A 13,138-nucleotide genomic window follows, 5' to 3' on the forward strand; every position below is an offset into this window, starting at 1 on the left:
TAATTCCAGAACAAGGGGTCATAAATTAAAATTACAGGGATTGAGGTGTAGATTTGATTGTAAGAGTTTTCTTTTAGCCAGCCAGTCGTTGATAGCTGGAACAAATTACTCTCACAGGTAGAGGCTGACAGTTTGAGTAAATTCAAAGGTCTACTGGATATTGACCTGTGTGAGGAGGGAAGCATATAATTTTTGTTTTCTCATCTCCCTGGTTGGTTTTTTTTTTTTTTTTCCAATCAAGAAAAAGTATGTGGCTTTTCTACACTATATAGCAAATACCATTACTCCAGTTTATAGGCATACCATAACATGGCAATTTATCAACACTAAGTGCCAGACAGTTACAATTTATTGAAGGAAACCCACTTGTTTTCAGGTTGTTCAGACCCCGAAGTCACTTTCCATCAGTCCCACTGCGAGAGCAAGCTGTTTTCAGTTGTTCAGACTATGACCAATGTTGTACCCTGAAGTCACATTCCAACAGTCTCACTGAGAGAGCAAGCTGCTTTTGATTTGACAGGTTTTTTTTTTTTGGTTTTTTTTAATTACAAAATGTCACAACTGAGATATAGCGTGGAAACACTTTGATTACTGCTACCCCTAGCAGTCAAAAATGGCCCGTTTTTTCGAAGCCATCATACCTTTCTTTTCCTACCCATGCAATTTCACTAAAATGCTTATTGTTTTTGTCTTCCACAACCATATTTTTTTACTATTTCACAATTAAGAAAATATTTGTAAACAATGCACCAATATCGTCAGAGCAATTCAGTGGAAGAATTATCAGAGAAATGCTTCATCTAGTTTTGCCTATTATTAAAGCCCTGCACACTACCCTTGTGTTTAGTTCTTCACAAATATCTAAATGAATTACATTTCCCACAGCTTAAAACTGAAAACAATCATCTACTCATTTCTTCATTCATCCATTTTTGCATATTTCTAAAGCCCTGCACACTGCCCTTATGTTTATTTCTTTGAAAATATCTAATTAAACTACATTTCCCACTGCTTAAAACTGAAAAAAATTGCATATCTACTTACGGTACACAAGAAAAAAAAAAGTGTGTTATTGCTTTAGAATTTTATATGGGGAAAATCTTGTATATGTCTTCAGAAATATCACATTGTATTTCTTTAGCATCTTACTGAAAGATACTGCAAATTAGTTTCGCACTACATAAGTATACAATGAAATGATCACACATAACACAGAACAATGATGTTATCCTCAATTTATAGTTTAGAATACAGATTAGCACAACTTATGTTAAAATTATTAACATAATTTTAACATAGTTTTATTACTTTTTGTGAAAGAAAATGACAGAAGAAAGCTAAGATTTTGCAGAGACAGAGAAACTCACTGTTACCAACTATATCAGAATGGTGATATGGAGAAGGGAACCAATGAGCAAAAAAAAAAGATTTTCCACAGTAAAACTGGAGAGATGGCAGCTATAAAGTGTCACCTCTGGGAACAATTCACTTCTGTTCAAGAACATACAGTGGCAGACAGAAAAACTCCATTACTTGTGAATTTTGCAAATAATGTGTTTTGCGTTCACTGTGGATTGCAGAAATGTTCAAAATGCATTTGGTAGATGGGATATATGTCTGTGTGAATGGAATCCAATAAAGACTCCAGCTTATATAACAAATTGCCATAAATATCTTCCTGAAGGTTAAAATGCATAATTAATGAAAATATCAGAAATCATGCAAATGGCAAGCATGGCAACTAAACATGAAAACCAAAAATGGAAATGACGTCCATTTCGACTTACAGTCGGCCAAACCCATGTATTTTTTGACAGAATCTCATTTAACAGTTGATTCAACCAATGCTCATCTCAGTTGCCCAAATTATTTGCTGTATGATTCCTTTCACCTCAAAGGTGGTACATGTGCATATGCCCATTTCGATATTCCCTATCAGACTTGGTAATTTGGAATCTCCTCTTTTCGATATTCTGTGGCTTAAAATCTCTCTTTCTCTACCTCAGTGTGTCAAATTCATCTGTTGTCTCTACCATTCTCCCAACTCCACTAATCACTTGGAGCTCTTTAACTTCCTCTCTTTGCACCCTGACTTTCTCCAGTCCAACTTCCCTAACAGTGAGGTAATTTATCTTGGTGATTTTAATGTTCACAACTCCAGCTGGCTTCCGTTTTCTAGTCAAACAGACCCAGCTAGTCATGATGCTGAGGCTCTTGCAATTACTAATGACCTCGAGCAGATTGTTCATTTACTTACCAGAATAACAGACAATCATAACCAAACAGCCAACACACTTGATCTTTTTCTCACAAACAACCCTTCTAAGTACACAGTCGAAGTGAGAAGTCCTTTAGGCACCTTAGATCACAACTTGGTGATAGTCTCTTCTCCAACGGAGTTGTTTATCTCATGGATATGCCCAAACTCATGTTCTAAACCTTGGTTTTCCAATCAATGTGCTAAGGCTGTTCAAGAAAAGAACGTTGCATATTGTAATTGGCTTGTTTCCAATTCTCCAGTTTCATTTTCTGCCTGCACGAAAGCTCGCAACAATTGTAAAGCAGTTATTAATCAGTCCAAACTAGATTATGAACAGGCTAAGAGTAGAAAACTTGCTTCTTGCCCTAATGGTAGCCAAGCATTCTGGTCTCTTGCCAAAGCTATTGGCTGCAACTTTTGCCCATATCTGATCCCACCTCTGTCAAAACCATATGGTTCTTTTGTCACTTCAGCCAAGGATAAAGCTAATGATGTATCCCATTTTCCTTCCAACACATTTATTAAAGATATTGGTAAAATATCTCCCACCATTCCCAACATGCTCCATTCAATGCCTCCTGTGGTCTTCCATCAAACGGTTGTCAGAAGGATTTTGACAAATCTTGATGCTAAGAAAGCTCCAGATCCTGATGCTATTTCTCCGCTTGTTCTCAAAACCTCTGTTCCTGAACTTACTCTCCTGTTCTTTGCTGCCTTTTTCACTTTCTTATTTCAAAGGTGTTTTTCCTTCTGCTTGGAAAGTTGCTCATATCCAGCCAGTTCCTAAAAAGGGTGAAAAATCCCTTCCATCCAATTATCGTCCGATTGCAATTACTTCTACTCTTTCTAAACCAATGGAGAAATCAATTAACAGCCAACTCTTAAACTATCTATAAACCTTCCGTCTGATCAACAATCGCCAGTATGGATTCCGTCAGTGTCGATCCACTGGTGATATTCTGGCTTATGTTACCCAAATATGGACAAATTTAATCAAAAAGTTCGGTGAAACACAAGCAGTTTCCCTTGACATTTCAAAGGTTTTCGATTGTGTTTCTAAACAAGCTTCCATTTTATGGTTTGCCAACTGTTTTATCCAATTGGTTATACAGTTTTCTCACTGCCCACTCACTAAGGGTGATGGTAGATGGCTCTCTGTCTTCTAACTCCTCCACTAATGCTGGTGTCCCTCACTTTTCCTCTTGTATATTAATGACTTTTTCCATTGACCTGAAATACCATCCATAATTTTGCTGATGGCAGCAAATTGCATTCCACTTTCCAGTTTGAGAAACCTCGCACTGCTCAATGAGCTTCAACTTTTCGAATATCTGCTACCAATTCCTTAAATGTTGATCTCCAGGTAATTCTCCAGTGGGGCAAACACAACTTAGTTGATTTCAATCCTTCTAAAACTCAGTTCTGCCTTATATCTAGCAAAAAGGATTCTTCTGCTCCTATGCTTATTTTTGGTGACACTCCAATTTCTAGGCACATTACAAATATTGCTTCCTCTGGATCTAAAAGACTTGGTTTTCTATTTTGCTCTCGGCATTACTTTTATTCCAAACAGCTGTTCACTCTGTACAAATCACAAATCCACCCTACCAATATTGTTCACACATCTGGGGTAGTGCCACCAAAACCTCTCTCAGGCTTCTAGAATCTATTCAGAAGAGGGCAATTAGGTTAATTAATGACTCATCTCTAACAAAGTCTCTCCACTCTCTGTCTCATAGACATACTGTTTCTGCTGTATGCCTTTTCTACAGATATATTTCCACGGGCATGGTTCTTCTGAATTGGCTTCTATAATTCCCGCTCTCTCGCTCTCTTTCAAAACAATCCGAACACATGCCGCCACACGGCAACATCCATTTACTGTCCAACTTCGAATTCACAGAACCAACTTTTCATCAGTTTATTCACTCAACTGCCGTTTTCTGGAACAACCTTCCGTCATATGTATTTCCTGAAAATTACAGTCTACAGATGTTCAAGTCTAATGTGAACAAATATCTTCTTTCGTCTTCTCAACCTCGAACCCATGCACATTACTAAATACTATAGGTTCTAATACCTCTTGTATTTGGATTGACGTAATAGTATTAGGTACTGTAAATCAGCAAAATATGCAATTACTGTCTGATGCAATAGAAGCATTATCTGACACAATACTATTGCTTTGCGACAAACAAAATGACTGTAATCAAACAATATCTTATATGATTCACTACAAATGTAATTTTTTTTTAGGTGATACAGTTTTTTTTGTCTGCCACAGTAAAACCAAAAAAATAGTTTCAAAGTCATCTCTCTTCACTAATACATGTGATTAATACTTATCCTAGGTACAATTTAATTGCAATGCAGCTCGGTGGTGATTTGAAGATTTGTAACATGTATTTTGTTTTCCTTTACCTATATAAAATATTTATTAATTTTACTTCTGAGGCTGTAAACTGAGAATGTTCTAAATCTCCGTGTCAAATATATATTATTTATTTATGTATACACATATAAATTAATGCATGCATGTGTATAGAACTTACAAAAACTTTCATTACAAGTATATGTAGTTTCTTGCAATAAAAGATTTAACATTTTAATCAATCCCACCAAACTAGTGTACATTTTCAACATACACACTAAGTGATCACTGAATTATGATCATCTATGTAATAGCATGTTTGGCTACCATTTGCACAGGTAACAGTCGTTATTTTCCTTGGTATAGACTCCACTAGATGTACTGGAGAAGTCCATAGGGATCTGCAGCTATGCTGCCTACAAGGCTTTACACAGTGTCAGAAAAGATGATGATTTCTTGTCCATACACCTTACTTCACATTCCAAAACATCCCACATATGTTCAATTGGATTGAAGTCAGGCAAATTTGGAAGCCAATCAATATGGATGGTAGCTGCACTGTGTTCCTCAAACCACTTATGCCCAGTGTCGGCCCAATGACACAGCACATTATCCTCTTGAATGATCTGTTCCTGTCTGGGAAAAAATGCAACATGGCAGGGTGCACATGGGCTCCTAGGGGCTGCCAGTAGACCTCACCAGTGACATGTTGGGCCATATACATCAGGAATACTTGTTCTTGCCAGAAAATCATGCCCCATTTTAACTGCCAACTGCTTGAATAATGGGCCCATGTACAATAGGTCCATGGAATCTTGTTGCACCAGGTATTTGGACTCATCCAACTATCACTTGCTTCCAGTTCTCCAGTGTCCAACCAGCATGTTAACACCACAGCATTTGCCATCGACAATTATCAGTGGTGAAGAGAGGGTATCTCTTGAGTTGTCTCCTGCGAAACTCCATACAAATGACTGTGCAGCAGATTGTTATCTGAGATATTGTTCTTACATTCCCCACATTGTATTGAGATGTCACCTGCCATAGAGCCCTTACAATGTGTTGGACCATTTTCTCAACATGAAATCCACCTTGCATAATAGTTTATAGTACTTTCAGCAGGTGATGGTTTGACCTATTCGAAATCATTCTTTTTACACCTTAACTATAGTGGAGCCATTAGCAACCAAAAAGACATGCATGCTATTTCCGATATGAAAGCACACAATGCAGGAGTTCCGACATGCATCCTTTTTTGAAAATCTGTGGTTTTACTACACCACTTAACTGCCACTTTATCACTTTAACTTGCACAACCAGATGAAGTTACCACTGCTCTAGTTTGCAACACTATTCAGCTTTTTATACTGCTAGCTATGCAGCATAGTTCGTTAAAGATGGGGGGAGCATAATACAGTGATCACTGAGTGTATAAACATCACAAATAAATATACATTCACAAAAAGAAAATTTAACTTACCATCCATATCATCACCTGGCCTCTTCATACCTTTGCCAGATGATGAAGTTGGCACACTGCTCGTAGTGCTTCCTGTGGCAGATTGCTCTGTGTCATCACTGTCAGAATTTTCATTCTCCCCTTCAGATTCTACAGAAAGTATTAATCACTACTAGTTGTAAAAAGAGCAATTTAATCCTCTGATGAGGTAATGACCTGCACTGATTTCATAAAAATAGATGTATGAGCTGTTCAGAGGTAAAGTGGTATAAGTTACTTTCTCTTAATTTCGCATGAGAAAGAGTTTTGCACTTCAGCTTATGACAAGCTCCTATGACAGGCTCTTTGAAAAGTGCTGCTGCCACACGGTCAATGTAAAAGTTAGACTTATACCACTTTGCCTGTGAACACATTTCATCTAGTAGTATCAAAATATGGTATAAGTCAAAAATCGATTTTTCTTGACATATCACTTTACCTCTGAACAGTTCATATATTTCTATAGAGCATACAATACAATTTCAAAATAAATTGTTTAATTTGATCTACTCTTTTCCCATTTGTGGCATGGCAGGTGGATGCACTATTGTCATAGAAGAATACTTGCAAATACATGCAGCCCACTTTACGAGTTCTTTTTTCTAAAGTATCAACAAAATCGAAAATATGAACATCAGTTACAAGAAATAAATACGGCATTTCAAACTACATGCGTGACTATATAATACGGTACTACTGTGCATCCATTTGTTTGCTCAGGCAGAGAGATAAGGAGGGAGGTCCAACCCATAAAGAAGTTTGGAAATAATTCCATACTTTAGATGCAATCACAAAATAAAACAAGAGTGGGATAAAATTACAGAGAGAAACATGAAGTGTGTTTGGAATAAGCTCTCTCATCAGATTATTGATAACTATGAAGGATTTCGAGCACCAGCAGAGATTGTACAAAATAAAACAGAAGCAGTTGTAAATGTTGCTAACCAATTGCAACTTGAGGTTTCTACAATTGACGCCACTGACCAGCTTCAACTACACAATGGAGACCTCACAAACAAAGAACTCGTAAAGTAACTCACTGAAATGGCAAAATGTGAAGAAGCTGAGGAAGAAGGTTTAACAGCTGAAACTCCTGTTCACTCCATCACTCTCAAGAGGCTTGATGGAGCTTTTTAACACAGAAAAAGCAATTGAGATTTTCGAGTCACAATATTCAAATTCTGAGCACACTAGAAAAGTTGCTACAGAATTAAAAACTGCTTATGCACGGCATCATGAAATTTATAAAGAAGACTGTCTTGGAATTGGTTGGTTGATTTTGTGTTTATTGGCACAAAAACAACTAAGGTTATACTGCGACTGTCTTGGAAACAAACGATTCTTGAAGCATTTCCAAAGAAGACTCCTTGTACTTCCAACAAGCCAACAATAAGTGCGACCAACAAATGAGTGATGAACCATCAACATGTGCGCATTTAGTCAATGATGAAGAATAAATATTCTTTAACATCCGTATGACACGAATAATTTCTTTATTATAATTTGCTTGATTTTAAAGGCTATGTTTTTATTTCTTTAGATAAATAAATTATTCTGTAAGCATAAACTATCATTTTGTTGACCTTTATTTAACATTACTATGGTCAAATTTCATTGTTGAAATATAAGAGTGTGCGCTAGGAATGAATTAACTCAAAGTCGGGAACTACCTGCAAAGATTAAGAAACCAAAAAGATCTCCTATTTCTGTATGAAGAACAATTCACTGTCATATGTGGGAAACCACTGGTGGTGCCTCAACACAAAACTATGCCATACAACTTGTATGGGCTCCTAAAATAAGTTCTTCATATTTTTCTTATGTAAAAGGGAGTGAGTACTGAGAGTTCAATGGCCTTTCTATAAAAATATTAACTTCAATTTTATGTGATAAAAGATCATTCTGTACATAACTTAAACCATGGCTTTATTCCTGTTTCCCAACACCAAAACTGCACTACATCGTATTAAAATCAGATTGCTGATTATATTAACATTTTCAGGAATACATACAAATAGCTACATATGTATTTTTCAAGGTCATTACAAGTACAGGCATACCTCGGTTAATGAAGCTTCGATATAATGAAGTCCGCAATTTCAAGCCCCATTTATGTTAAAAAAAAAAAATTTCAATTTAAGGCCAACGCCCGACAATCATCCGATTGGTGACTGACGGCGACTCGTTACGTACTCCCGAGCAGCGGGTGTGTCTGTTATAACAGTTTTGCACTTCACTCGCCTAATTTAGTTGTTGTTTACACTTCATAGGATGTGTTTCAGTGTGGTGCATTGCAATGATCCGTATCTGTCAGTTTTCTTGGTATGCCTGATCGTGATTTTTAACTGTCCTCCATTTCCTTTACATGATTGACGTTGTTTCAGTGTGGCGTATTGCAATAATCGACGTAGGTTCTTTGATAGCATTACATAACATAGATTTTGTAAATTTTAATAGAAATATTTTTGTTTTAGTTAATTAAAACGTCAGAATCAAAGAAAAGAAAAGCAATTTCTTTGGAAACTAAACTAAATATCGTACGAAGTGTTGAAAGCGGCGAAAGAAAATCCGATGTGGCACATTCTTTAGGATTAGCGCAATCAACTTTAACAACTATACTAAGTCAATCAGAAAAAATAAAACAGTCTGCTCAGAATTGTACAGATGTTACAGCGGGAAAATTAACTCGCTTATGGAATCCAATTTTAGAAAAAATGGAGAAAATGTTAAATTTGTGGATAGGTGATATGTCACAACGTCATATGCCTTTAAGTCAAATGGTGATTCAAGAAAAAGCATTATTTTTGTTTAATCACCTGACATCTAAACAAACTGAAGAAATTACAAAAACCTTTGGGGCTTCTCGTGGTTGGTTCGAGAAACTGAAAAAACGGGCCAGGATTCATAGTGTAAAATTAACAGGAGAAGCTGCAAGTGCAGATGTTGAAGCTGCAAATAAGTTTCCAGAAAAACTAAAGGAAATAATTGAACGTGAAAAATTTCCACCAAATTTGGTGTTCAATGTTGACGAAAGCAGTTTGTTCTGGAAATGGCTACCAACAAAAAGCTTCATTTCTATTGAAGAAAAATCAGCTGCTGGGTTCAAAGCAGCCAAAGACCGTTTAACGTTACTCTTTGGATCAAATGCCTCTGGCGATTATAAATTAAAATTGTTATTAGTTTACCCTTCAGAAAATCAGAGGGCATTAAAAGGTAACATAAAAATGAATTTACCTGTAATATGGAAAGCAAATAGAAAAGCGTGGGTTACCAAGGAGTTATTTACTGATTGGTTTGTTAACCACTTTTGTCCTGAAGTAAAACGGTATTGTCAAAAAAACAACTTTGAAGAAAAATCTCTTTTGTTGTTAGACAATGCTCCGGGACATCCTACTGATCTTAACACGTTGGACACATGCATTCCTGTAAAAGTTGTGTTTCTTCCAGCAAACACAACTTCCCTGATTCAACCATTGGATCAGGGAGTAATAGCATCATTTAAAGCTGTTATCTGCGTCGAACATTAAGCAATTTAACTGAACTAGAGGATAAAGAGGAAATGACAGTTAACACTTTTTTTGGAAAAACTACACCATTAAAAACGCAATTGAAAACATTGATAGTTCTTGGAAAGAAGTCACTAAGAAATGCTTAAATGGAGTTTGGCGCAAAATATGGCCAGAAGTTGTACTAGAAGAAGAAAATAACATCCAAGAAATTAGAATTGAAGTTATCCAGATGGCTCAATCAATAGGTTTCCAAAATGTCGATGAAGAGGATGTTAAAAAATTTATTGAATGCAGAAGATGATGGTTTTTCAGTGGAAGATTTAGAAAACCTTGTTAGCAACGAAGACAAAAATAATGAAGACGAAGTTAAAGAAGTTTCTGCCGAAAAAGTGTTAACAACCAAAGATTTAAAAAGGTGCTTAAATGGCATTGAAAACGTTTTAAATTTTTTTAGTGAAAATGATCCTGATTTAGGAAGAAGTGTTATTGTTAAGCGATCACTGTTAAATGCAATTACTCCATATAGGCAATTGTTAAATGAAAGAGAAAAAAAGCATAAACAATCAACTTTAGACTCATATTTTAAAATGTGATTTCACTTTGTATGTAAGTTGACTGTTTATTTAATAAAACTTTTCTTTGTTCGAAAAAAAAGTTTTTCATTTTCTTCACGTAGGAACGTATTCCTATTCTGGCCACAGTATTTTTACCTCTGAAAACGAAGTTTTGCTTAACGAAGTAATTTCGTGGAACGCATCCTATTCGTTATTCGAGGTATGCCTGTACATTTCATCAAATAAGGTGACTGTATATGTAGAAGCTGTCGTGAAATTTTTCCAGAACATCATACAATATTTTTTATACATGTTTCTGCCTAATAGTAAACAGTTTTAATAGATGACAGTGAGGAAACAGCTTTAAAAATGGGGGGGGGGGCAAGATATCACACCTGCCAGGCCCTGTCTCACAATTTTGACTTACAAAATTTGAAATTTAAGAAATTTTTCTGTAATTCAGAATTGAAAATTGATGAATCACAATTAAGTGATAAATAAATAATAAATGCTGAGGATATTATCGTTTAATGGCACCTGAGACCTGCTGCCATTCACTGATATCAAATGGAGAATTTGATTATGGTGAATTCAGAGGAGTAAGGGAGAGCTGAAGGTGGAGGAATCATGCTTATTATCAAAAGCTCCCTAAAAGCAATCAGGTTACAGAGAGAGAGAGAGATAGATCAAATTCACGCGAATATTGAGTCTGTGGTATAAGATGACTCGTGGGAAAAGGCAGTGATAGCTGGGTTATGATCCTAACCAAATGAGTCAGAGTATGCAAATACTCTTTAGAAAACATAAATGACAAACCAAGTGTAACTGCCTCAATATGAGGGATTCAGTCACAAAGGAGAGAGAGAGAGGGGGGGGGGGAACGTTTCCACATTGCATATCAGGATAACATGTTTTTTCCATTAGAACCATGACAGAACAGCCAAAAGCAGTAACACTGCTGTAAATTAAGTGATAAATAGCAATCTCAGCAAAAAGTTTCAACAATGGGGAAAACTTTTTTTTTTTACATTAAAAGCATTTTTATTGGTGTTATTCCAAAAATTTTGTAACAAAAAACCGTCAAGCGAAAAGCATTAGGGAAGTGATGTCATTCTTCAGCTTCCGCCAAAAGTGAATTATTGTAACTTGTATTGGGAATCATACTTGTATGATGGCGACAACAATTTATCTTCTACCAAATTTAATGAAATTTTGCACTGGGCTTCATCTTGGCTCTATACTAGAGGGGAAACTTTCAAACCTCTGAAAATTGCAGTAGTTTTTCCAGGATAGTGGAAAATATGAACATGTGATCAGGGAAATTTTCTCATGTAATAAACAGGATAATGTGGACGTGTAGCATATTGTTGGAAAGCTAAGGAATTTAGAAACAGAAATATTAAGGTTTTAAGATACAAAGAAATTTTCAGAAAGTGTGAAATGCATTAATTCAAAAACGCATCTGGTTTCAAGTCCCGCGGTGTTTACAGATTGTTGTTTTTTTTTTTTTTGTTTTTTTTTTTGATTTGGTAGTTGTTGGCGCATCGGCTTCTGTGGCCATATTGCATCTCCCAAGGTTTTTGCAGTACTTTGATCCAAGCCCGAGGCGGGAATCGAACCCGCGACCTTTGGGTTGCCGGGCAGGTACTTTACCCACTCGGCTAGCCCGGTCGGCTTTACAGATTGTGTGTGTGTGTGTGTGTGTGTGTGTGTGTGTGTGTGTGTGTGTGTGTGTGTGTGTGTGTGTGTGTGTGTGTGTGTGTGTGTGTGTGCGCGCGTGCGTGCGTGTGTGCGTGTGTGTGTGTGTGTGCGTGCGTGTACATATATATATATATATATATACAGTGGAACTTCTCTATTACGAACTTCTATTTAACGAATTTCTCAATATTATGAATTTTTTCGCAAAACATTGCACCTTGAAACGAAATTACACGTAAAATTAACCCCATATAACGAAGTGTTAGTCTCTCTATAAGAAATTTTTAAAAAAATTAGTAAAAGCATTTTTGAAGATTTTCAAGCATTTACTGCTAAACAGCCACTCAAATATACTGCCTCCTTCCTTCCGAAATTGCGCATTAGCATCTGGAATTAAATAATCATCCTTTTAGTGAACACTTGTGGCCATGACGCCAGTAGGAGGGTCTTTATTTCATTTTTGTTACAGTTATAAAACCAAATGGGTTTTCTTAAAAGTGGTCGTAAACTTTACAATAAATAGGGTAGATTTGTAAATTGATGTTGGCTCAGGGAAAAATGAAATTCGCTGTGGTAAACCTTTAGCATGCTGCAGCGGCAATACATAGAATGCTACCATATTCGGTTTTTAGTAATGCTTACTGAGTGACATTTGCTTCTCACCCCAATTTTACCACGTGGCCTTCATATAAGTCAACCATTATGTGATATGTCTGTTCTCGTCTAACTGGACTCCCAGTAGATGGTTTCATGAATTTTTTTTTTTTATTTCATTCGTCATCAATCACATATGCTCTTGTATATATATATATATATATATATATTTTTTTTTTTTTTTTCTGAAAAGTAACATACAGCATGCGTTAATCACAAATTTTCCTTCGTGTATATATGAATGAAAGCAGAATAAAAGAAATTCACAAAGTCATATATTTCTTCAAAGTGACTGATACTGTTGAATTGGGAAGCGAACGTCATTGAGTAGGTGGTACAGTACTAACAATTCACTATATGGTCAGCGCAGCGAAGTTTCCAGTGTATATATCGGCAAGAGCTGCAGTCCAGTAATTTTTACAATTGTGAAAACAATGTCGAAGAGAAAGTGTTTAAGTATTAATGATAAAGAAAAGATTGTTATGATATTGACCAGGGTTTTAAGAAAAAAGATGTTGTGGAGAAATATGGCATATCTGCAAGCAGTTTATCTACGATTTTAAAAAAATCGAGAATCAATTTTAAATGCAA

The 13,138-nt window shown here is 36.0% G+C and overlaps 1 protein-coding gene across 1 annotated transcript in view; it reads right to left on the minus strand.

The window, feature by feature from the left end:
• tou (bromodomain adjacent to zinc finger domain 2B toutatis) overlaps positions 1–13,138 on the minus strand; it is a 914,913-nt gene that overhangs the window by 567,807 nt on the left and 333,968 nt on the right. The window contains 1 exon segment of the mRNA XM_090388865.1: positions 6,112–6,240. Within this exon segment, the coding sequence (XP_090244991.1) occupies positions 6,112–6,240 (129 nt within the window).

This window comes from Mastigoproctus giganteus, chromosome 14 (genome assembly GCF_048544385.1).
Source record: "Mastigoproctus giganteus isolate SK-2022 chromosome 14, ASM4854438v1, whole genome shotgun sequence".
Classification (NCBI taxonomy): domain Eukaryota; kingdom Metazoa; phylum Arthropoda; class Arachnida; order Uropygi; family Thelyphonidae; genus Mastigoproctus; species Mastigoproctus giganteus.